The following is a 25,762-nucleotide window of genomic DNA, read 5'->3' on the forward strand; positions in this document are numbered from 1 at the left end:
TATAGCAGTGGAGACGTTTTCTCTGTAATGACAAATTTTTTCCGTCAGGCTGATGCATGAGTCTGGGTTTGGTAGTTGCTAACAGTACTTATCTGAATGCTTTGTGCCAAGTGTAACGTTTGGTGGAGGGGGGGATTATGGTATGGGATTGTTTGTTCAGGAATTCGACTCAGCCCCTCATTTCCAGTTTGCATACTAGTACACAAAGCAAGGTCAATAAAACCATGGATGAGCAACTTTGGTGTGGAAGAACTTGACTGGCCTGCACAGACTCCTGACTTCAGCCCAATAGAACACCTTTGAGATGAATTAAAGCAGAGTCTGCAGGGCAGGCCTTCTTCTTCAGTTTCAGTGTCTGACCTCACAAACGCACTACTAACCATGTGGAAAGCCTTCCAAGAAGATTTTAAATTGTTATAGCGGCAAACGGTGGGCTGACATCATATTAAACCCCATGGGTTAAGAATGGGATGTCACTTGCTATAGTTTAGCAAGGTGTCTGTGAGAATAGCTTCCTAACACTAGTCTCATTTAAAAGCTACATGTTCTAATCTTGCTTGATGCATCTCTGATGTAGACATCTTGACATGTACACTTGAGCTGTAAATCATAGAGCAGTAAATGTCTTAAAGATAAACTTCCATAGAGTCTTGACTCTGTAAGCCAGGCTCTAGATTACATTGTGTATGCTACTACAAGATAGATCATATACAAAAACTACAGATGGTTTTACTGCCGTGACCAAGTGGGAAATGCGGTAGCTTTTTAAGCTGTATGTGGAATGAATGAGTTGTGTACTTTTTAAATTACTCTTGTGAAGTTTTTTTTTTTTTCATTGATCGAATGACCGAAATTACAGTCATTTCATCCTCAATATCTTTATTGAGTAAAACAAATATGTGCGTGAATGTGTTCAAACATGTAAAGTAAGTCTCAGCTCTTCTCACTTCAACCAAGTAAATACGTCATTTTGATTTAACATTAGATAGTGACAACTTGATTCACATGCAGAGTGCCTTGCCATAGCAGTTCAGGTATTTAAGATGTCTTGTTGTTTACTGGTTCAATTACACCGTTCAAATGAGCACATAAAAGGAAGTGATACATAAAAACTAGTTCAAATTTATGACATTAGATAAATCTGTCCCAGGGTTTTTTTTCTGTGCATCTTTTCAAAGCAGTTAAGCTATCACTGAGGCAAGCCATTTTCTCCCACTATCAGAAATATGCACTGAATGTGCGGTTCAAACAAATTCTCTGATAAAATGAGTTGAGAACAGTTACATAAAGATAAACCGGATTGTAAAGCAGCTGTGATGCCTTGATAAAGTGCACTCATGGCAGTTTGCAAACATCTCCGTCGGGACAATTTTTAAAAGATCAAGACATCTGATTGGATCCATCAATGTGGCTTAAACATTTTCCTCTATGACTCTCCTTTGAAACATTTGTCAACATGCCAGTTTCAACAATAAAGCCATTCGACATTAAATAAATAAATATAAAGCAACAAAAAGATAGAATAAACTCATTTACAAGCTTAAAGTCATAGACTGACTAGAAAAAAAAACAAACAACTTGGATTAGAGATCATAAAGTCATACAAATGTAAAAAGATAAAGAGAAATCTAAATGTGAAAGAATGCGGGTTAGTTTGTGTCTTTTTTCTTTGACACAAACTTCCATTCCTTCATGGTGCAAGGTTGAATCAACCTTAGCAAGCCACAGCTTCATGTTATTATAACAGTTATTATTAATTATTATACAGTTCTAGTTATATTAAATTTTATTGAATTTACTGGAATAACTAATGAAATTATACTTGCAATGAGATTTACTAACAATAGCTTTATTTCATGTAAATCTATAACTATACCCTTAGAGAGGATCAGGGTTTTTTTTTTTTTTTTAGCTCCTGACCATTATCCACTTCCCCAGCTATCTTTTTAAAATCTATTTTACCTAGACTAGCCTTAATATGCCTATGTTGTTCCTCATTCAGTACTGCTAAGAGAACTGACCTTCTCTGCTCAAAGAAAGTATATGACTGTAGGGACATTGACATGCAAATATCCCAAAACGCTTTCTTTAACTCGTGTTTGCTCATCAAATCTAAACTTTTGCAAGGTTTTAAAAAGATTCGCAATGACAGAAACACGTGGAAAGGGGGGAACCTTATTTTCTGTGCTGTAATTGTTAACCAGGACACCAAAACATTTCTCCGTCTGTTGTCAGATATCTCCTTTGTAAGAAAAAGGTATATCAGAATCAGAATCAGAGACTTTATTAATCCCAGAGGGAAACTGAATTGTCATAGCAGCAAATATACAAAAAAAACGTCAAGCGCATATAAAATGAAGTGTAGAAACAAAGACATTGATAAATAAATTCTGTCAGCGTTAATCTCGCTAATACGACGTTAACGCTGTTGATGGACACAGAGTCAGATTTTGTGTGAATGTAGCCAAACCAAAGTGCATACCTGATCCTGTGCACTGTGTGCTGTAGCTCATTTACCTTGACACAGTCAGTGAACAAAGAAGCAAAGATGTAGAAAGCTCATGTAACATAGTCACTTTCATGAAAAAATAAACACTGTTTTTTAAAATGTCTGCAGATATTTTTTTCTTTCAGTTGTTTTATTGGACATGCTTTGTCATTTAGTTCCTTAAAAAATCTTGTGACAAAAATTTCAGAGTAGGCTACTTTGTATAGAAAGGTAGCTATAAATCTAAATATTTCAAGTATGCCGCCTTGTCTAGTCATTTGTTCATGTCATTTGTTTGCCAGTGTTGCTGAAAAAAGTATATATAACATCACATGAAATAAACACTTTTCCTCCACATAAAAAAAACCAAATACCAAGGGGTATAAAAAGTACCTCCATCACACAATAGTGACCTCCAGAAAAGAAACATACATCCTATGGATCTGAGAGACCTCAACTCCCAACCCTCCATGCTATGAGACAAATTCTTGTCTTTTCACAGCACCAGTCTGTGATGTCACTGCATTCTGAAATATTTTCCCAAGGCCTCCCAGTAAGGAAACGGTATCTTTTTTCATACTTGCATTTGACAACCCTTGCTTTCAGCAGACTTGAAGCAATGCGCACAACACAGGGAAACAAACTAATGAGGGGAGATTTGTGGAAGGGGGAGTGGGAAAGAAAGAAAGACAGATTCTTCTCTGCAGCACCCAGCTTCCTCTTTGTCTTGTTATTATTGCCTTTTTCTTCATTAGGCAGCATTGCATCTGCGTTGAAATCCCGCAGCTCTCACCAAATGACCAAAACCCTACGTTAAACATGCTTTATATTGCTTTACTCCCCAGATAATAACAAGGCCTCACTGGCACAAGCATTTTTCCTTTTGTGGGGCTTTGCTGTTTTTTTCCCCCTTTGCTACAAGCAAGTAAACAGTTATGGTTTGACATGCTCACATGGCTTTCTTCCTAAGCTTCTTTACACTAATTGGAAGCCAATGTCTTCAGTGACTCTAAAGGTTCCTTTTCTGATGAACTGTGCTAACAAATAAACCTCCTTGGACGGCAAATTTCACTAGACACAAGTGGGCAGCAAGTACAAAAGCTTGAAGGGATACTCTACCTTATGAAGTGCTTTGTAGAACGCTGCTGAGCTGAGATGTATCTGGTGTTTGTCATTAGGCCAGCTGATGGCTCATTGCAAGGAGAATGTGCCCAGGAGGAAAAGGACAGAGATCAAATGAGCAGCTAGTCTCCTGAGTCTTGTCTGATTAGTCACTCAGTCCAGCCACCACACACTAAGGGGCACACAGGGTCTGGTTTCCATGTCCACTTCAGTGCCAAGAATGATGCAAGGCAAAGACATACACTTTTCTGGCACTGAGGGGCATAATTTCCTATGCTCTTATCATTTGCTGAATACCCTGTGTTATGAATCAGGCTATCCCACTTGCTGATCATGCCAATGAAGTGTGTTTGGACACCTGGTCCAGTGGGATGCTGTAAGGTGGACCCGTTTCAGTTGTCTCATGGTTCTTCATAGGTATTAAAACAGGCTAGAGAAGAGATAACTGTTTATTGATGTTTAACATCAAAGGAAAAATTAAAAACTGTGCCAAATACTACAGGGATGTAAGAGAGAAGCCTCAAACCCAATAAATCATCAGCCATGACCAAAGGATAGCAAGACAGAGAAGCTGTGAGAACACAATATTGATAATCAAAAGTACAAATGTTAATTAAAACAATTTTAGACATATGCTCCTCTAAAACTTGACATTTAAAAGGTGTTCTTTGTTTATGCTATAAGTTTTATAATGTGTGGATTATCATGATGAATTGTCACAATCTCTCTCTCTCTCTCTCTCTCTCTCTCTCTCTCTCTCTCTCTCTCTCTCTCATGGGGGGGGGGGGGGGGGGTCAGAGTTACCATGGATACACATTTATATGCTCATAAGCATATTTCTAAATGCAAAACAGTACTGGGAATGCCTGGCAAAAGTACTATTCGATATACACTGGGAATTATTCAACTAAATGCTACACATGGGGTGGTCTTTTTAATTAACATATACATTCTACATTAATACAGATATACACAGACATTAATAACATAATATTAATATTTATTGTTATTAGAGGAAACAGTAAGGCCACTTTGCTTTTCCTTTGACATTTTTCAGTAACGCAGTAATGTAATGCTTTACTGTACTTTTTTTATTCTTTAGTTATGTACACCACTGCTGATAAAAAAACAAAATAACAATTCTTCCTGCTACAATCAGATAAATTCAGTTCCTATGCTGGAAGTGAAAAAGAGTGGAATGGTACAGCCATACACATTTTAAGGAATGTAGATATGGATATTATTTTTTGTTTTTGTTGCACAGAAGGACAAGAGCATGACAGTAACATGGAAATTATTGTAAATACATTCATTATACTGCTAACACAACTTAGTCTCTTTAATAGCATCAGCACAGACAGCATGCTAACGCAAAGCTGGCAATGGACTAAGAGTGGTTTTAAAGCTGAGTGCATGTCAACCCCAGTCCAGCAGCAAGACTCTGGTCTTCAAAAGGTAACAAAAGCAGAGGTTAGTAGTCAGGCTTGTAGCCTCTGTTTCTACCTGTTCATGGATCAACAGTAGTGACAGTTTCTTTTAAGTCTCTTTGGGCTGGTTTGCATCTTTGCTTTGTGAGGTTTTGTGTTCAAATTAAAAGATCATACTTGTGTACTCATTAGGATAGGAATGTGTGTTGGTGTGTGGGACTGTAGCCAGTAGGTTCATATTGAACTAGTAATCATGTTAGATCTCGTGTTTTCAGGTCATTTTACCAAGTATATATATACTTTGCAGGTGAAATTAATCTACAGCTATTTAACCTAATGGTACACATCAAAATGTGTTTAAACTAAAAGTAAAACTAAAATATATACATGTGAAAAGGTTGAACGTCCCCCGATGACTTTGAAGAGTTAATACGTGGGGGCTGAGCCCCAGAGAGCCCTGGCCCAATTTGACCTGGCAATAAGTCTTAATTCAAATAGCTTGAGGGAGATTTATCACAGATTCAAGTGCAAGTATGTGCATGTTAGTATAAATGCTTGTGTGTGTGTGTGTGTGTGTGTGGGGGGGGGGGGAGACATGTTGGCGTAGGACACTTTCATTTATAGCACTTAAGAAAATAATTGGTTTCTGCTGTGAGTGCATGGTGTCCCTGCTAATAGACACATTATGTATAATTTCCTGTAGTACTCTCCTCGTTTGACCTTTTGTTTACGTTTAGGTAATGTTTAGACTGCTTGTCTGTCCCTCCATTCAGTGTGATGATGTTTTTCATATGTTTGCCATAGTCCCCTGTGGAACTGTGTCAAAACAGAGTCATTATAAAATTAGATTTCAGCATTCATTAAATGTCTTACAGTAATGAGATAAACAGGTACTGATAACACAACACTACTTAATTGTTCACTTAAGTCACTGTAATGATCAAAATTTTCAATGTGCTCTGGTTTCTTATGTGTGATTCTAAATTCGCTTTGGTTAAGACCAAATATGCCGGGTCAGTGATTTGCTTTTGTGGCTAACATTCACATCCCTCAAACTTAAACTTCAGGAAATGTTAGTGACCTCCTTTTACTTTATATGTTTGCTTTTATATTTTGAAAACTGTCTTTTAGGGTGGAGTTTAGTTTTAGTCAGGAAATGCAAAACTGGAGACTTTAGGAAGCAATGTGGCAAATATCCTTATCCCTGTTGTGTTATTTCAGTCACTAAAATTAAGCCCATTAAATCGGCTGTGTAATGGCAAACATATACATTACTTTCAATAAAAGTCCCATCTCATTGTGGGAAGAAACAATCTTGGGCTATATTTTTGTCCCATGAGTCGTTATTCTTCTTGTCTAGTTTCCACAAGCAGCCATACGTCTGTCTCATTTGTACGGCAACACACATGCACAGTGTGTGTTATTGCTCAAAGTCATGAGTTCACAGAGAAGTACAGTATAGACAAAGTGAACTTCACATTTCTCTGATTGGATATTGTTTTTCTTATACTGAAATAAAATAAGTATTGCATATGTGTCTATTTCTAGAATGTGTTACTAGAATGTGTTAATGTAATGAAATACTCTTATCTCTAACACTTGATGTCTCACTAGTGTGGTTGTACTCTCTGGTCTAATTGGAGGGATTAAATGTTATAAATGTATAAGCTGTAAAGCCTATCATTTGATTTTATGTCATTTGAGATGTAAATCAGTCATCGTCTTGAGACAATAGAGTGATCAAGAAAGAATTCAGTAAAAGGACTAGATGTTATAGTCCCTGATATTGCATTGCTTTAAATGGACAGAATCTTGAGGGATGGCTGTTATGAGGAAAGGCAGCCCAGAAACTTTACCAGCAGCACACATCGTTGTGTGCCTCAACTTTCGGTCTTTTACCCAAGACAATCTGCCATTTTTATAGCAGTCACAAAGCAAGTATTTTGGTAATAAATTCTTGGTATGTCATTGAGAGCTATAAATGCAAATCTATCGGTCTGTATGTAAATTGGGACTACAATAAAGATATCAGACTCATCAAATCCTATCTGTACTGTAAACACATCAAGACAAAAACATAAAGCACTAGAACATGAGATTAGCCATGTAGAGTGAATAAGAGAAACAGAAGCTTTTAATATTAAATGAGAATTTTTATTCTTTGGTACTTTGGTAAAAAAAAAAAAGACACAAAGTTGCCCTGGAAATAAGCATTAGGAGTAAATAATATCATACAGTGTCTGCTTCTGTAATTTAACTTAAGAGTGCCTTATTAAAAATGGAAGAGCCCATGCCACATTAAGGATTAGAATTTTGTATTTAAGCATGAAATGAGCCTGATGTTTTGCACTATACAGACAGATGTTTCAATCCAGCTCAAAATTCTGCATCCATGTTTAACAATTACAACCTTCCTTACCTAGCTCGGAAACTGCCTTTGCATACTGAAACAATCAAGATGTGATTGAAGTGCAGATTTTCAGCTTTAATTCAGTGGTTTAAAAAAAATTATTAGGAATTATAGTCATTTGTATAGATATCATGGCTTTTATAGATTCTCAAAAGCAATTGGACAACTGACTGAACAAGCTTCTTTGTCAGGTAAGGCCTGTCGTGACATGACGATAAGCAGCTACATTGTTTGGAAGAGGTTTTGAACTTCCATGTGCTATCTTTTTGCTGGAATTCTCAATATGAAATTCAAAGAGATACAGATAAAAGTAAAGGATGCCAATATTAAGCTGAAAAACTCATATAAGCTCCCAGAATAAAGCAAACATCTTTAAAGGTGACAAAAAGACAATATGAGTTATCAGGCAAAACACATTGATTTTATTTTCAGTGGAATCTAATTAAGCAATAAGGCATCGCAGAATTGTGCGAGCTGTGGGTAGTGACCGAAAGAACGAGATCGCGGATACAAGCGGCAGAAATGAGCTTCCTCCGAAGGGTGGCTGGCCTCTCCCTTAGAGATAGGGTGAGAAGTTCAGCCATCCAGGAGGGGCTCAGAGTAGAGCAGCTGCTGCTCCACATCGAAAGGAGCCAGCTGAGGTGGTTCGGGCATCTGACAAGGATGCCCCCTGGGCGCCTCCTGGGTGAGGTGTTCCAGGCATGTCCCACCAGGAGGAGGCCCCGGGGCAGACCCAGGACACGCTGGAGAGATTATATCTCTCGGCTGGCCTGGGAACGCCTTGGTATTCCCCCGGATAAGCTGGAGGAGGTGGCTGGGGAGAGGGAGGTCTGGGCCTCTTTGCTTAGGCTGCTGCCCCCGCGACCCGGCCTCGGATATAGCGGATGAAGATGGATGGATGGATGGCATCGCAGAATTATGCAATCATTGAACAAAGCATAGCAATAACAAAAATAATGAGATTGTGCCCATTCAAAATAGTTCTTTGTACTTAATACTAATGGTTTCTCCCTTTGGCATCAGTGATGAGTACCTTCATTTTTCTAGAGGGTAGAGTTGTCCATTCTTCTTGAATAATAAAAACATAAAGCCATCGGATCCTGGAAATTCTTGGGTAGTCTTGCATGAAGTGCACATCTGATATTTCCCCTGAGAAGCTCAATGATATTGAGGTTAGAAGATTGTCGTGGCCACTCCAGAACCTTCACTTTTTTGTCCTCCTCCCCTGTCCAGTGAATGGTTGATTTGGCCTTGTGTTTTTAATCATTGTCACGTTGGAAGGTCCAAGTGCTTCCTGTGCGCAGTTTTCAGACTGATGAGTGCAAATTGTCATCAATTTTTATGAATATCCCTGTGCTTTTGTAGCTCATATATCCCCAAAACATTAAAAATCCACCTCCATGTTTCAAAGTACAAGTTGTGCACTTTTCCCATAGACTTTGTGGACTTCCCTCCAAATATAGCATTTATGGTTTTGACCATAAATTTCACTTTTGGTCTCATCACTTCAAATGACTTACTTTTGACTTACTTTTGACCAAATGACATACTATTTTGTGGCCCTGGCTCAGTAATGGCTTTTTTCTATTTTTGTGCAAGTGCCTCCTTATTGCGGATCTTGAATCTGTCATGCCACTTTCTTGCTGTTAAACCTGTATTTCAGCTGAAGTAGCATAACAATTTTTCTTTATATCCTGACCAATTTTCGTGACTGCTGAGGCTGATTTTTTGTTGGTCTACCTGACCATCGCTTGGTATCAACAGAAGCACTTTGGCTTTCTCCATGACTCAATAGCCAATAAAGTCAATGCAGCTCTTAGTGAAATGTCCAGAGGTTGCAATAAGAACTACAAAACGGGATGACTATAAACAGGCACTACTTAACCATCAAATACATAACAGGTGTGGTATCAGCCAATTAAACCAGGATATTTGTATGTATATTATAAACCCAACTATTTATTTATAAGCAAACTTTTGATCAGGGCCAATTGGTTTTTCAGTTGTCATTCTCTTTTATGAAGGGGGGCACACAATTATCTGATGAATTACTTCACTTCACTGTCAGATAAGTAAATTTAAATAAAAGAAAGAGTTTCTGCACGATCACATGTAATGATTTTGTCATCTTTTCCAAAAACTTCATAAGAAATTATGCCAGGATATGAAAACATGAGCAAAACTGTAAAAGCATCTGTAAGTCCGAAACAGTTATGAAAGACATGACTACAGTACTCTGGTTAAGCCAAACCACTTAAATAAAACCTGAAATTAAGAATTTCAGTTACATCTTGACTTGTTTAAAATCCCCTGTAGTGGTTTACACGGGAAAATTACAAAACAGTCTGTTTCTGTCCAAAAACATATGGCCATAGCTCTCTTCTGTGTTTAGTTTTTATTTATTTAATTGTTGAAAAGATCCAATTTCTGTAGATGAAATCTGTCATTCAGTAGGATCTTGCTTTAACCTTTTAAATGTGCCCACATCGTAATCCCAATATGAATTTCTGCTTTCAACCAATTTCTGTCAGAGAACAATGCTGGTGATAAATTTTCTTGCAGTTTGAAGGCAGAAGATGCTTTATCATAATAAACTCACTCATAAAATTTATGAAGAAAACAAGAACCTTTGTCTATTTTAGCATTCTGCTAAATTCAGCATTCTGCTCTATGCTCGCGACCTGCTTTGTGATTTATGCATTCAATAACATTCCCCACATATCCATCAACTGGCAGATGCAGATGGTGGCTCCAGTAATCTGGAGGATAGGGAAGAAGAAAAAGGAGAGGAAGAGAACTGTGAAGTTGCAAACATATGCAGACTCGTTATGTCCACAGTGGCCTTGATGTCTTTTAAGACCATCTGTTTTCCAACTTGTGTGCCCTTTTGAGTCAAAACCCATATGTGATATAGTAGAAAATGGCAAAAATGTTGTTGGACATGGGTTTGGTGGATAAAACTGCATCATTAGTCGAATCATGAAGGGAAAAAAAAAACATCTAGAATTTTCTTTAACAAGTCGGTTGCAAGAACAAGTTGCATGCAGCTGGATTATAAATGACACACATCATACATAGCACAGCAGGGTTTTTTTGTAACCATCTTGTTAATTGATAACTTACTGACGCACATAAATTGCCTGGGGTGTTGTAGTTAAAAACACTCATGCACAAAGAAGTGTGTTGACAGTTATCTTTCAAAGTAAGTAACACAGAGGACACTTTTACTTATTTCACTTCTGCCCTGCACACACGTATTACAGGAAATTATAAATTAGATGGACTTTGACACAATACATTATCAGTGTTAAGCACAGTCATACTAATTTGTTGGAATTATGTCATTTGCATATCAAGCGACACGCACATGCAGTTACAGGGACAATTAAGTGGCTCAGGGTGACACAAGGCTGCACTAGCCTGGAGGTCAGACAGGCTTAAGAGTGATTCAGGCTGGAAAAAACAGAAGCTCTGGGAGTGCAGTAAAAATGTGGCATGTAATGAATTGTCAGAATAACATAGAATTTTAAGATACAGAAAAATATCACATGTAATTAGATTCTAGGAAGTTGTACAGAATTATGAAACTGTCTCATATGATGTATGTGTATTTAGTTGACAGTCAATTATGACCACAAAGCAATATGTACACTATTATGATGAGAAACAGTTTGTTTTAACTGGGGAAGAAAGTGAATAAATCATAAACTGCATTGTATTATATTATCCAGCCATCCTCTTAACTACTTGTCCAATTCAGGGTTGTGGTAGATGGAGATGTGGGGAAGGGCTTAAAGCCTATTGCATCTGTCCTAGGGTGAGACGTGAGGTACACTGTGAACAGGTCGCTAACACACAGAGACAACATTCACAGTCACATTCACACCGACAACCAATTTAGAATTATCAATTAATATGCATGTTTTTAGACTGTGAAAAGAAACTTGGGGAGAACACAAGCAGGTGTAGGGGAAACATGCAGAAGTCCAGGCCTCACTTTTTTTTGTCTGAATTTGCACAAATGTTCATTCAATGAACTTCACAGATCTTGATCCTAATGTTCAAGGCCACATCATGTTCATGTGAATACAGTATTTTGAGATCATTAGGAGGGCATCCACTCCACAAATGTTTAATTCTTTAAAGAAAAAAAAACTTCAACAATTATTAAAGGTTTTTTATTTTTTAATCATCTGTTCTATCATTGGCACCCATGATACTCTTGAAATGGTCCGCATTTGAGTGCTGCCCGGATCAACCACATTTTTCTATTGTTAGCTAATCCTCTCCACTGAGCAATTTGGTTAGAAGTGCTTTGCTTAAGGGCACCTCAGTTGTAATTGCTTAGAGAGATGAAATGGCATGCATTTTTCTAAATTCCAGAACCACTTCAGTTTGATTCACAAAAAGTCTTTCCACTTTTTGAAAGACCCCTCCAGTGAAAACTTGGAATGTTGTTAACATATCCATATGGTGATTTTTTTTTATATGCTAGCTTATAAGATAGCTCATTAGCGAAATAAGCAGTCAATGCGTAGGATGAATATTTCCCCCGTAGAAATGCAGTGTACCAATAACTTGTCAAAATTATGTATTAAAACAGCTTGTGCATATATTTGCATATTCTTAGATCTGCACATACAGTACTAAAGGATGGAAACATGTAGAGTGTATCTAAGCTATTTAAGGCATGAAGTGAATTATATTTTCATGGAAAAAATCAATATGTGTAATTTTAATGTCTTTTTGAGATATAATCAATGTCTGGAGAAGAAGTTCAAAAACTGTACTGTAATAATGCCCAGGACATGCTGCACTGCTTTATACAGTGCCTTTACAATAACCAATATACTGTAGATCAGCAGTCACCAACAAGTCTGACCTGCTTTGATCTCATCACCTCCTCGCTGTCAGCCCACAGACAGCCTTTCTCCCTCAGAATGACAGCCGTAATAACCATCTCTGGATGGCCTTGTCTCAGATGGCTTTAGATAACACGCTTGCATAACACTCAACTGCCTGAATTTATACCGTCGCTGTGCCTGACCCTCACCCTGCTACCTCTAGGGTGTAGCTGAATGCAGCTGGTCTGTTCCTGTTGGTGGCATAGTTTTCATGAAGCCCAGCTCTTATCCTTGTATGTAATCTGGCAGTTCCAGCAGCAGCCAATCACAACCTGCTTGTAAGCTGTAATGCTGGAATCAAAATGCCTGACAGTAGAGCTGGAACATGTGATACTGATAACATGCTGGAAAATGATTTTACTACAACAGTGCTGTGCTCCTATACTTTGTATGTGCATATAGCCATTGACTGAAAATTTCTTATACGAAAGGCTCACATTTCAGATATGTAAGCAAAGCCACTGACCGTAAAACACTCACATGAATAGATTTTTTTTTTTTAATCTTTATACGGACAACTGCCTAAGTATGATGTTATCAGTGCAAACTCTGCTTGAAGACCTGATAGCATCACAAGTTTCCATTATATTTCTAGAGGTAATATGGAAGTAGCAAAAGGGACTATCACTGTATTTCCATGGCTGCTGGCAAGTGTCTCTCAAATAAATATTCGCAAATTGTATTTGATGAGCTAAAGCATTTTGAATTAGTTTTATATGCTTTGAAGCAGTCTTACTGTTAAAGGAATTGTTAGATGAACCGTTCCTACAAACTCAGGTTTTTTTAAATTTAGTGTGGCACTGTATTATCAACCCTTTTGTGCATCAAAGGTACTGTATATGTTTGCAGCGTTGCAACCTACCAGCTTCCCCACAGAGTGTAGTGACAGACAGAGGGAGGAGAGAAGCCTGTCATTTGAAGCATGAAATCCCGTTAACCAAGTCCTCTGTCACTCAGCACCCACTAGGGAAGCACAGCATGCAGAGCTGTAAACTCACAGGTTAAGAGGCAGGGCCACCAATGCTGCATACCGAATCTTCTCACTGAGTGAAGATCAACATTATACAGTACTTAGGTTTTGCAGATCCACACTTTGAAATACGCCTGCATTGTCCCTGTTGTTATACACACAATACTTTCTATTAGCACTCATTGATAATGTCGTAGCAGTGGGATAATAGGGTGGAATCGAGAAGGCAATACTATCAAAACAGCAAATTAATATATTTTAATTACTAAAGTAATATCCAAGTGAGAGTCAAGTAATCAACAGTTTTTATAGCTGAGTAATATTGCATTGAAATTTCTGTAATTTCGTAATATCAAGCCAGAGGCTGGAGTTAATATTGTGGAAACAAATGTAAGATTATGAGACAAAATCAGTTAGTAATAGTGTAGTTAAATGGGTAAAAATAATAAAATATGGTAATATCTGTGCATTTGATTTTTTTTTTTTTTTTGCTTTTCTATCACTTTAAAGGCAGTTATCTCATAATATTAAGGTAATATTAGCTCATGGGATTTCCATATTAGGATACTATTGCCATATTAAAAGAGGGCATAGCTGTCCAGTTTTGTACTTTAATCCCCCAGGCTCCTTGGCCGCCAGAGTACAGGAATGGCACGCATGTACACTCCATCCATGGGTGTTGGCAACTGTTGTGAGTGGCTGCAGACTACAGTCTGGAACAAACCCGCCCAGTTTCACTAGAGTAAAATTTCTTCTTTCTTAAGCTGAGGGGCAATAGAATTTGACCAGAGGAGGAAATTAAGTATGCGGCTTCCAATGCAAATATTTCCTCACTCTGCAAAAGGGTAGACTGATTCTTTTAATTTTCACCTCATAATATACAAATTCAAAATGCAGACATGAAATGTGCTGTTTTGATCTATTTGACAGGGTGACTGGTTCAAATCAGTGGGATATGAGGATGCTTATTTTCACATAAGAATTTAAGTAGAGAACAGAAAATTTATCAGGTACGCTATTCAGGGTGTAGCCAAGGAATACCCTCTTGTTCGGGCTGGCACTCCCCCCTTGGGTTTTCAGTGTATCAAAGAAACAGTGGACCCTTCGTAGACAGTGTTCACATATTTGAACAGTTTTCTAATACGTGCTTCCAGCAGAGAGGAAGTGGCAAAAAACACCAGGTTGCTGTTACGCATCTGTCTAATGGCACTTGGCCCCAGAGGCACTGTTGAGCACATATAAATTACTTTGTGCTCATGGCAGGTTTTCTGACTTTGAGACATTTCTTGCTAATCCTGAAAAATTGTCATGTCTTGGTCAGGACAGACAATACTACAGTGATAGACCATGAGGGAGGCACTCGATCTGTGGCACTACACGGGCTGGCTTACAATCTGATGATGTGGAGCAATAAACAAGTCTATGGGGAGTAGGACTGAACCTCGAAATAACCCACCAGGTGTGGGACAGACTCTGTCGGGCAACCGAAAATCTGTTCACATTAAGTGAAAATGTGTATGGTCCTTTGTTTTTTATACGAAGAAACTAGGGCATGCCACTAAGATAGGACGTACTAGCTCACCCATAGCCAAATGCGCTGGTAACACTAGTTACCTGAAAACTGAGTAAGGCATCCCACAGATTGGGTGTGTCTCTGTGGCACACAGATAACAATCTATCAATTACAGATACTCCTGACTTCATCTTATTATGTGCATAAAGCACATCATTTACTCCATTCCAGCCTCTATGCCACCATGGACATGACCAAAGAGATGGCAAAATACATCATGGAAATTACTGTAGAATTGCAAAAGGCTGGAATGATCCTCAAGACCATTGTCAAGAAACTGTTGCTGCCATTATTTGGAATTGGAAGACATATAACACGACTATTGGTCACCCTCATCTGTGAGTTCAGTGCAAGATCTTGCCTCATTGAGTGAGGTTATCATGATAAAGGTGGTGGACCAGCCAAAAACTACATGAGACGAGCTTGTTAATATCTTCAGTCACATAGACCACCATTGGTAACGCACTGCAATCATGCAGTACCGCATGGTCCCCTTGCTCAAGGAGGCACATGTGCCACAGAAGATCTAAATGATTTAGAGAAGCTTGGGGAAAGTGCTTTGGACCAAAATCAAACTCTTTGGCATCAACTTGACATGCCATGTTTGGAGGAAAGAAATGCTTTGAGAATGACCCAAAGAACACCATCCCCACAGTCAAGTAACAGAGGTGGAAAAAACATTATGCTTTGGGACTGTTTTACTGCAGAGGATACTGGATAACTTCAGCACATTGTGGAGCCAATGGACCATGTATTGTAAAACCTTGGATAAGAACCTACTTCCCTTAGGAAGAACACTGCCGATGGGTCATGGTTCTTCCAGCATAACAATGGCCCAAAACATACTGCCAAGGCAACAAAATAGTGGGTAAAAAAAAGAAGAACAGTAAGATCATGGAGTGGCCTAGACAGTCTCCAGACAGTCTCCAGACAGTCTCCAGACCTCGGTACTTGAGAAAATCTGTGGATGGAGCTGAAGGTTTCAGTTGCCAACCAGCAACCAAAATTTAAAGAGTTTCTGTAAAGAGGAGCAGACCAAAATCCCTTCTGAGATGTGTGCAAACCTGATGACCAACTACAACAAATGTCTTAGAGCTGCGCTTGCCAAGAGTTTCCCAACCAAGTACTAAGTCATATTTCATCTACTTATACATACTTATTTTACTTAATGACATGCAAGTCAATTTAAAACTTTGATGTCCTTTTATTCTGGATTTTTGGTTAATATTCTGTCTCTATCCAGTAAAGTGAGAGTACTTTAAAAAATATAGACTGTCCATTTCCTTATTAGCAAACTTACAAGTTTATAGGAGATCAAATAATTGTTTCCTCCACAGCATTGTAGAGGAAACTTATTATTTGAACTTATTTAAGTAATTCAAGTAATTTGACATTCTGGGACACAAGTTCTGTATTTTGCATTATTGTTTCGGTACAGAAATGGCAATTTTACAAGACAGTGTCTCCCAGTTTTTCTAGCCGGTTTCAAAATGACACTTTGTGACATAATAATATTAGGCAAATTAGCATGGAAATGAAGGAAAGTGCCAAACCAGGTCATGACAATGAACTGATCATCTCTTTTGTTAGTCTTTAAATGAGGGACTGAATGGAAATAAATCTGAATGGGAATAAATCTTATTAAGATATTATTTGAAAGCCATGCTGTTGACCATCTTATGAACGTGGTAGACTTTGCATTCAGATCACAAAAAATGCTAATAAGATATGAATAAAAAATTTGTTGAAAGCCATTACCATCTAATTATTATACACCATATGAAGAACATGCTTAGTATAATTTTAATTTCATAGGTCTTCCATGGCTTTGTAAGTAGAGACTAGAAATCCTTTGGAAACTATGCACAGTTACATTTTTTTCTAACTTGTTTCAAAAATGGTGTAAAAAGACTTTCTGTAGTGATTCTCAGACTGCTGCCTGAAATTATAAAGCAGGATTCAGGTTGAATCTCTCACAGTTGGCCCGCAGTGTGTTAGCTGAATTTCCTCCAGTGGCTGCTGATGCAGCTGCAGCCTATAAATAGGCCCACCCTAGACAGGCGGAGGGGAGGAGGGCTTTGGTTAACCCCTGAGACCCAGTCCTAATCTGACCCCAATAATAGCAGACATCATTAGAGAGGCATTTCAGCTGACTGGCCAGGAAGGATACAACCTCTGTCTGGAGAGATTTTAGGATTGCAACATCTCAAGAGAAGCACAGGACTCTGGTTTAAGCACTTTCAAACTCACCTCGTTGTTACCTCTCTGTCAACCTACTCTTCTTTTGCCACTTTATGACACAATGTAGACAGGAGAGAAGTAGCAAACTTTCTACCACCCATTCTCGCCTTTCATATCTCCAGATGGCAGAGTGTTAGAAAGGTTTGGTGCTTCTGTGCCTCATGTGCATTGCATGGCCTGGATTCAACAAAGCAGTTGTAGCAAAGCTTTGCTTCCCCAACGGTGCTTTTCTGCAATCAAAGAGTATTCATCTCCCTCTTGCCCTCCCTCTTGTAGAGCCATTTTGGCACAGTTTGGATCTCTTTTCACCCTCCCACTCTCTCTCCCTTCTCACTGTTCTGTCCCTTCCATAGTTAGTCTTGGTCCTCTTGAGGGGATAGCAAGACATTCACTGATGTGTAGATTGTATCAGATTTATTACACAGAGGTTTACAGGTTAGTCTTAATTAAGAGGTGAAATCATTAAGAAGAGATAGATAAAGAGAGGGTGCCACTGAGAAGACCTGTCTTAGGCAGAAATCTTCTCTCTGGTCCTTAGGGCTTCTAGACAACCAGAAATCTAACACCTGCATTATCCACCAGATTTTCCAGGAGGAGGACTAAGCAATAGTAATGCTTGCTGGATTACATAGACTGTGAAAGAAGGCAGCAAGGAAATATCCCCAACTCAGCTCAGTACTTGAAGAACAGCTAATCATATTTGCATGAGTTTATTCAGTCTTCGAACTTTAAATTCAGCAGCACTTTGAAAGTAAAGGGAAAGTAAGCCTTCATTTGTAGGATTTGTTAATTTCTTAAAGTTGCAAATGAAAATCAGTGTAAATGATTACAGTCATGTCTTCTTTCTTTCCTATGCCAAAGTAGAAAATATCTGGTTAGATCTGAATGTCTCACACAGCTTTAGGCATGCCTATGCATCTGACACGAACTAATGAAACCCTAAAAATCTGAAGATATGCAACCCCTTTTTGGAGATAATCCACAAGTTTGTTTATCCTTTTTATTGCTTTTGTGGTGTTTTTCCAGCGCATTTCCAGGAGACTTGGCAATTAAACACTTTGATGTATTTTTTCTGGATTGTGGTAATGATGTTTGCATTTCTGTAGGTGGAATGCTTTTCTTCTTTAGCTCCACTAGATATGGTTATTGCTTCTCACATTCTACAAGGATTACAAATAAAATGATATATCCTCAAAGCTACCCGGCTCAAATTGGGTACTTATTACCTAAAGTGTCATCTCAAGCTAAGGTCATTAGATTGAGTCAAACCAGCCCTGTTTGAACTTGGTGCAGCTCTTACCGAAACCATTCTTCATTCTTTTAGAGAAGGACTCTTTCTTTTCCAGTGTTTTAGTTTGAGCTTCAAACCATCACATGTTATTTTATTTTGCTATTGTGCTTTAAGAAGACCAAACTAAATATTGCTTTTAGTTGCAGAACTCCTGCATTTTTGTCCATTCTTTTGCAATATATGCCTAATTTATTTATTTATTTTTTTGGCTCAGTTGATTGTCCAAGGTTAAGGCTGTCTTGTATGTTATATTTAATGACTAATACTGCCAAAACTAGTTGAACAGCTAGTTGTATTTTTACAAGGCATAGACCTACAATTCAAAACAAGCAATCAAGGAAATATTAAGGACCAATAAAAATGATTGCGCTTGCTGTCTAACATTAGTTGTTCAAATTATTTTTTGACTGACAGAAACGTGCAAATACAAATAACAAAACTCTTTTTGTAGAATTGTATTTGATCTAGTTTCACGTATTTAATCGCTTACTCAGGCACTATTGCAGTGTGAAATTGAGTGATACAGGCAAATAACTGGAAATGAACCATTCAAATTTCAGTGACAGTTTTGCTGCATAATTCATTGTTATGAATGTGTGCTTCACTCTGCATTAATCTGTAACGTATATTACTTTGTCTCAGTGGCATTTTATTTTTTTCCATTGGAATGTGCTGTCTCTCGATTTCCAATATGTGTATGGCACCCATATGAGATACCATTGTACAATATGGAAATAAAGTTAATGGAGGTATGCTTTTAAAGTCTGAAAAATCTATTTCATGTGTGGTGTTGCACAAGTATGTTAAACAAAAAATACCAGTTTTCCTCCTTAAACCGATCTTTGTAAAATAAGCATTACTGTAGCTACAGTGGTGGGACAAGTCTGACTGGTTTCCAGATGTGCTTTTGCTTTTAGAGGCTGCTCTTAATCTCCCTCTCCTCTTCTATAGTGGTCCAAATAAACTTGCTTTGTGCTATACATGTGAAGTGATATTAAAATAAAACAGATGGGCACAATCCTTTGATTTTGTTCACAACATCCGGAAAACTTCCTCTCAAAAATCTTAAGTTAGAAAGTAGATGAATGCTTTTTACGAGCAAGCATGTTGACCTTTAATATTTAAAATCTGTTTAAAAAAAAAATCCCAGCTCCTGCCAAACCGGTGGGCCTGTAACCAAGAAGAAGTTGTTTGTTACAGGTAACTGGGGTAATTTATTTTCACACTCCTGCGCTTTTCGTTGTTTCAGCATTGCCAACTCCCTCTGCAGAACCTGTTAGCAAAATAAGCCTAAGGCAGCAAGCTTTCTCTAGAGGCAAGGGGTCATAGGAGTTACCCTACATTCACAGGGAACAATTGTTTGCTGATATAAGTACAATTTAGCCTTTTCTTTACATGAGACCATGTGTATTTTAGTATGGACTAATCATGAAATCCTTTGACATTGTTTATTCAACTGAAATGATTTGTTTGGATCAGAACCAATCTTCTGTGGCAAACAGAAGAAGGATCCATGGCTCACCAACAATGTCCTTCTTCAAAGCAGCATTAGGGGCTGCTTTGAAGTGAGTTTAACACTCCTGTGAATACTGGAAAGGAAAGAACTGCTCGATCATCTACCCAGAAAAAAAATGAAACAAGACCAGTGTTTGAATATCCTCTTCTGCTATCTTTGTCTTGTCACATGCTATTACCTCTACAGAAAGCGGACTACTTGTCACATGCAGAACACTGTACTACGTCAGTCTTCATTAAGATTTATCCATGGCCACAAATGAAGCCGAGAGACTGTCTCTTCGAGGTTATCGTGTCAGCAGATTTTTAATCCCTTTGCCATTAGACCTTATAATGAATAAACTTATCATGAATCAATGAGGTAATTGCAGGCAGGATTACTTTGTGCACTCTCAGGCCATGTGACAACAGTTTATTCATAAGAAAAGCTCTAGGGGTAAAAAGGTTGCTCCTGTCCCATTCATCACTGGAGAATTCACCTTAGTAATGCTCTCTCCTTTTGCTTCACAGGTCACAGATGGAGGTACTATCAAGCAGAAAATCTTCACCTACGATGCTATGTTTAATACAAATTACTCTCACATGGAGGACTACCGCAGGCGTGAAGACCTTGTATACCAATCAACTGTCCGGTAAGCCTAAAAATGAATTCAGTTTTCTTGTTTTTCATAATAGATTTGTTTTGCTGCAGTGGTGAATTGTAAAATATTAAACTCACTGTATAATCAAACAACCTTCTGACACTGTGATGAAATGCACTAAGATGAATTCCTGTTCGGTACAACCCAACTTCATTCCCAGCCATCTGCTGGTGGTCAGATGAGGCCAGAAGGCCAGACTTAGTGACCGAGCAAAGGGGTTTTATTACATGAGGACAGGAGGCAGTGGCAAACTCTAATCATCAACTCTGCACAGGATAAAGTCTTTAGTGTTAAAGATTTATCTAACATCTGGTCAGGCTGCCCTATTATGTAGTGGTTTTATATATCCCAGGTAGCAAACCCAATCTCTTACACTTGGAGCGATGCAGCACATGGAGTTGAGCATGTGCTTCACCTATATTTGAAGGATCTGTTATCCACAGGATACATAGTACTGCTATGTATACATTAACAAGTTTTACTAAGTTGCCAAGAAATTGAGAACATCAGAGTAGGAGGAGTCTCATGACTTTGGTTGGCTTGATTACACATTTAAGGCATCCCAGGGACGGCCTTCTTTTACCCCAGGCCTTACAATACGGCTGGCAGCTGTCTGCATATCTCCGCATTTCTCTCTCCCTCTGCTTTGGGTCTTCTCCTGTAGATATCATTATTTGAATGCTTAGCAGCACAAAAGGAAACGCTGGCCATTCATTGCCCTTGCAACTTCATTCAAACCCAGAATGCTTCACACTTTGCATCCTTTTTGTAATGATCCCACTTTCATCATTCCTTTTCATCTCATCTTTATCCTGCTGTTTTTTGTTGTTGTTTTTTTGATTTGGCTCATGTACATTACCTCGATGTATTTTCTGTCCTTTTTCTTTCTATTCTCTTTTCTCCTGTGTGGTGTGTCTGCCCAGCTGAAAATGATTTATTTAGACAATCCTACTATCCCTTTGGGACTGTAGGCGTAATCAAAATGGAATGGCGTACACACTTATATTCACACTAACACGAAAACATGTTTGTACACAGCAACAAAAGAAATGACCAACCACATGTGGACACATCCATATATATATATATATATATATATATATATATACACACAAAGTCTTCTACAGCGCACTGATCAGTTGGTTGCTACCTGCACCCGTACAAGAATGCTAAGCCTGTGTTAGTCATCCAGAGAGACATGTGGGATTCTGCCACAATCACACTGTTTTTCCAGTCAAGAAAGACTCCCTGGTCACCCTCCTGCTTTCATGGTGTCTAACAGAAACTCAGTGCTTCTCATAAATGCAAAAAGCTGAATTTTTACTCACTGTATTCACCCGTTTCCACTTTAGAATTGTAAATCTTCTGTACAAAGCCTTACCACTCTGACGAATGGAGCTTTATGACCAAAAATGATTGCCTCAATATTCTGTAGCCTTTATAAACATGGAACATTGTGCAGGAAACTTCAGAGCTTTTGTATAATCTAAAAGCTATATGTGATTATGGTACTATTATAGTGTAGCAATAATAACAATAATCCTTCCTACATCTTGCAAATATTCAACAGCATCTGAAGTCACACTGATATTGGTTCATCTAAGATTTCCCAGTCTTGTTTGGCTTCAACAGCTATTACTGTAATCTTTCAAAGAACGACAGCAGCTGTGACATTCTGCATCTTCAAGTGTCAATACATAGATTAGTTCTTGTAAGGGAAACAACAGATCTTGCACATAACTAGTGACCCTGGAAATTTGATATCTATTCAGGGTCCAATCAAAAGCAGGAGTTTGCTGCTTGTCATAAAAGACTCTTTGACTTGACATCAGTTATTGGTTTAACACATCCTGTATAGGCCACATGTAATAATGTAGCTTTTTATACTGAGAACAGTACGATTTTTATGATGATTGTTTGCAGTCACAGCACTTTTTTAACATTACTAATGGTGCACAGTGACTTGAGATACAATGCATTTATCTGCCACTGCACAGCCTTTAATTGACCATTTTTTCCTTACACTTGACCACTTGCTGTTTTGGAAAACCCAACCAAATTGGATGCAGGTTTCATATGTGTTCCTTAACTTTTACACATTAAAGTTTGACTGCAGTTGTAAAGTCAGATCTTCTCTTCCACTTGAGGTTTCTGTAAATTCTGCTTTAGTAGTGCAGATAAAAAAAACTAAAATCTATTTTGAGGCTGATATTGCTAAGTTATAGAAAATGGACATCTGTTACCTTGTCTCTGTTGTATAGAAGAAATGTGTTTAAAAAGAGTAGGAGTTTTAGTATAATGTTCATCCAAAAATGCAAAGCCTGTATTTTATATTAATGTATTTGATATTAATGGATGCCTATTAAGAGAACAAGTTAAAGTATAACTAAACTAAAATTCTCTTTTTACATAGAGTGCTGTTCCCATACTTTTTGTGAGGTGCCAGCAGATGTATAGTTTTCATTCATGCATTCAGCCAGCCATACAAACCCCATTTTGTTTGTATGATTACATTTCTTTTTTGCTACATCACTTTTTATACTTAATAATAAAAGTCTCGTAGTCTTGGCTGTGTCAGCCTGAAATTTAAGAACAGTTGGTGTACAAAATCATTTTATTTATTTTAACAGTTTTAAAACTATTTAGATTATTTTAACATACAATAGACTGATGATCCTATCCAGGATGTACCCTGCCTTTCACTTGGTGACAGCTGGATTGGGCAACACTGAATCAGATAAGCAGAATAAAGTGGATGAAATGGATTATTGTAGCAATTAAAAGTAAATAGTGCCCGACTATTTTATGTTGAATTACCGTTAAACACAATTTTAAAAAAATCATCTTTTGAATCTGTTCATTTAAATCAGCAGTTGCACCACTTGACATTTGAGTATTATTATTGAGTATAAAACATGAAAAAAATACATGTTTTTGAATGGATTGAAAATGTATTCAAACTGAAAAAATATAGAATAAACTGCCACAGGTCACATAATAACTGAGTCATTCATACAATCTCTCTTTTATAAAAGCAGAAAAGCAGTTAAAGCAGATTCATACTTTTGTCATCACTTATTTATTGAAACAAAAAAGAGATAAGAGTAAATTAAAAAAAAACATTCCATAAACTGTTTGTGTAAAATATTTTAATGGTGGCACACGTCTTTCTAAAGATGTTTAAGTACCCCCTCACGACTCCTGTTTTCAAAGAAATGTGCATACAGTACACTATTGTAAGATATAATTGCAGGGTGAAGTGAAGCTTTGCATTTGTGATGAAGAATGAGTAATGGCTTCACAAATTAATGCACACTGAATGGGGCTTTAGAGTTATTTTAATCAACAGAAAGTCTGTGTGTGTGTGTGTGTGTGTGTGTGTGTGTGTGTGTGTGTGTGTGTGTGTGTGTGTGTGTGTGTGTTCTTTGTGCGTTTCGTTTCAATTTGGGCGTTTACCCTTCTTTTTGCGTTTGTGTGGATTTCAATGCATAAATCCTAAGTACTTAGGGTAGCAAACAGCAGGACTATAGTGTTGGGTAAGGACAGAAAGATGAGCTACATCAGCACTTAGTATAATGCAACCACAAAGTAGTGAGTCTGTCACACTCACCGAATCACAGCATTATCCTGATTATTTTGTTTCATGCTCATTCATTAAGGAAACAGATGACTACACACCTCACTTCGCATCCCGTCCTCAGCAGTTTATCTCTGCTTTTCACCATCTTACAACTGCCAGTCTTTACCCATTCACCCATAATGCTTCAGGCCAGAAAGAGTATCTGACAATGTGCTAGTTAATTTGATGCAGAGATTGACTGGATGAGCTATCAGACACTACTCTGGCAAGTCTTCTCTTTTTCACTCTCCATCTAGGCAGTTGCATTTTCTTGCATTTGTAGGCAGAAGAAGTTCTAGAGGAAGGCCTGCATTACAGGAAAACTCCTAGGGGACAATCGATCTCTCTTTGCGGTGTGCTGTTTTTGCCGCTCCTCCATGGGGGCCCATTGATATCGACCGCCACTGTGTACCTGCTGTTTTGTGTGTGCGTGTTTTAACATAGGACATTTTGTAGTTTTCAGAAATTGTTTTTTTTTTCTTTTTAATTTAATTACCTATATGTTTGGTTTGCTGATAATCTTTTTAGTTCCGATGGCTGAGAAAGACTTTGATTTAACTATCTGCTATGGTGTCATTGCCCAAACACCTTTTTACAACTGACTGAGACCCAAATTTTCACAACAAATGAAATAAATAAATAAATAAAAAAGACAAATATAAATAAATAAATGTGATGGTGCTACATTTTATTTGTTATAAACCTAGCTGATAAATGTTGTGCTGCTGTGGTTTAGTTGTAGAACAACTCAAAATAGCCATGTTTACTTAACAGTTTGTTTAAGCGCCCCTAATAATGCTGTTCACTAAACAACACGCATTTAACTGTGTTGATGGTTCTTGTGATGTATGGGTGTAATCAGAGCAGTAATATGAAAGAAAATAAATCAATACTAAAATGACTTTATTCTTTTTAAATTGAGATTCATACCAAACAAAAACTTCAAACATTAGCTGACCTTTTAATAGGAAATAAAAAAAAACAGCAATAAAGCTTTTTTAATAGCGTTGGAATCACATGTATAATTTCGGGGGGGGGGGGTGTCTCAGTGGACCAGCACTTCTCAAATGCATGGAATCGAGGATTAGAGAGGATGCTGAAAATTTAATTCCACCAGTCTTAATATTTAAAAGAAGTCTCAGTGTTAGGAGTACAACCTTTCCTCTTTCCCAAGTCCAGACAGCTAGACACATGTGTCAAACTAGCTGTCAAACTGTAAGAGACTCCAAGCAGGTAGTCACTCAGAAATGGTTTGATTTGAGGTTTCTTTCTTCCACAAATTCTTCCACATCTTATCGTTATGGTCCTTCTTTTTGGACTTGGTAAGTTCCGTCTCTGTCTTGGTTTGAATCCATGTAAGCAGTACAGGGAGTGCAGAATTATTAGGCAAGTTGTATTTTTGAGGAATAATTTTATTATTGAACAACAACCATGTTCTCAATGAACCCAAAAAACTCATTAATATCAAAGCTGAATGTTTTTGGAAGTAGTTTTTGGTTTGTTTTTAGTTTTAGCTATTTTAGGGGGATATCTGTGCGTGCAGGTGACTATTACTGTGCAT

The 25,762-nt window shown here is 37.8% G+C and overlaps 1 protein-coding gene across 3 annotated transcripts in view; it reads left to right on the top strand.

Moving 5' to 3' along the window:
• igsf21a (immunoglobin superfamily, member 21a) overlaps positions 1-25,762 on the top strand; it is a 193,188-nt gene that overhangs the window by 94,667 nt on the left and 72,759 nt on the right. For all 3 annotated transcript variants that reach the window (XM_086293195.1, XM_086293196.1, XM_086293197.1), the window contains one exon: positions 20,452-20,573. In XM_086293195.1, coding sequence (XP_086149321.1) covers positions 20,452-20,573 — 122 coding nt within the window. The remainder of the gene's footprint in view (positions 1-20,451; positions 20,574-25,762) is intronic.

The sequence above is a fragment of the Aulonocara sp. 'chitande type north' Nkhata Bay genome, linkage group LG5 (genome assembly GCF_057382095.1).
Source record: "Aulonocara sp. 'chitande type north' Nkhata Bay isolate Kocher_YH1m ecotype deep benthic linkage group LG5, A_spYH_male_GT1.1, whole genome shotgun sequence".
NCBI classification, from domain to species: Eukaryota; Metazoa; Chordata; class Actinopteri; order Cichliformes; family Cichlidae; genus Aulonocara; species Aulonocara sp. 'chitande type north' Nkhata Bay.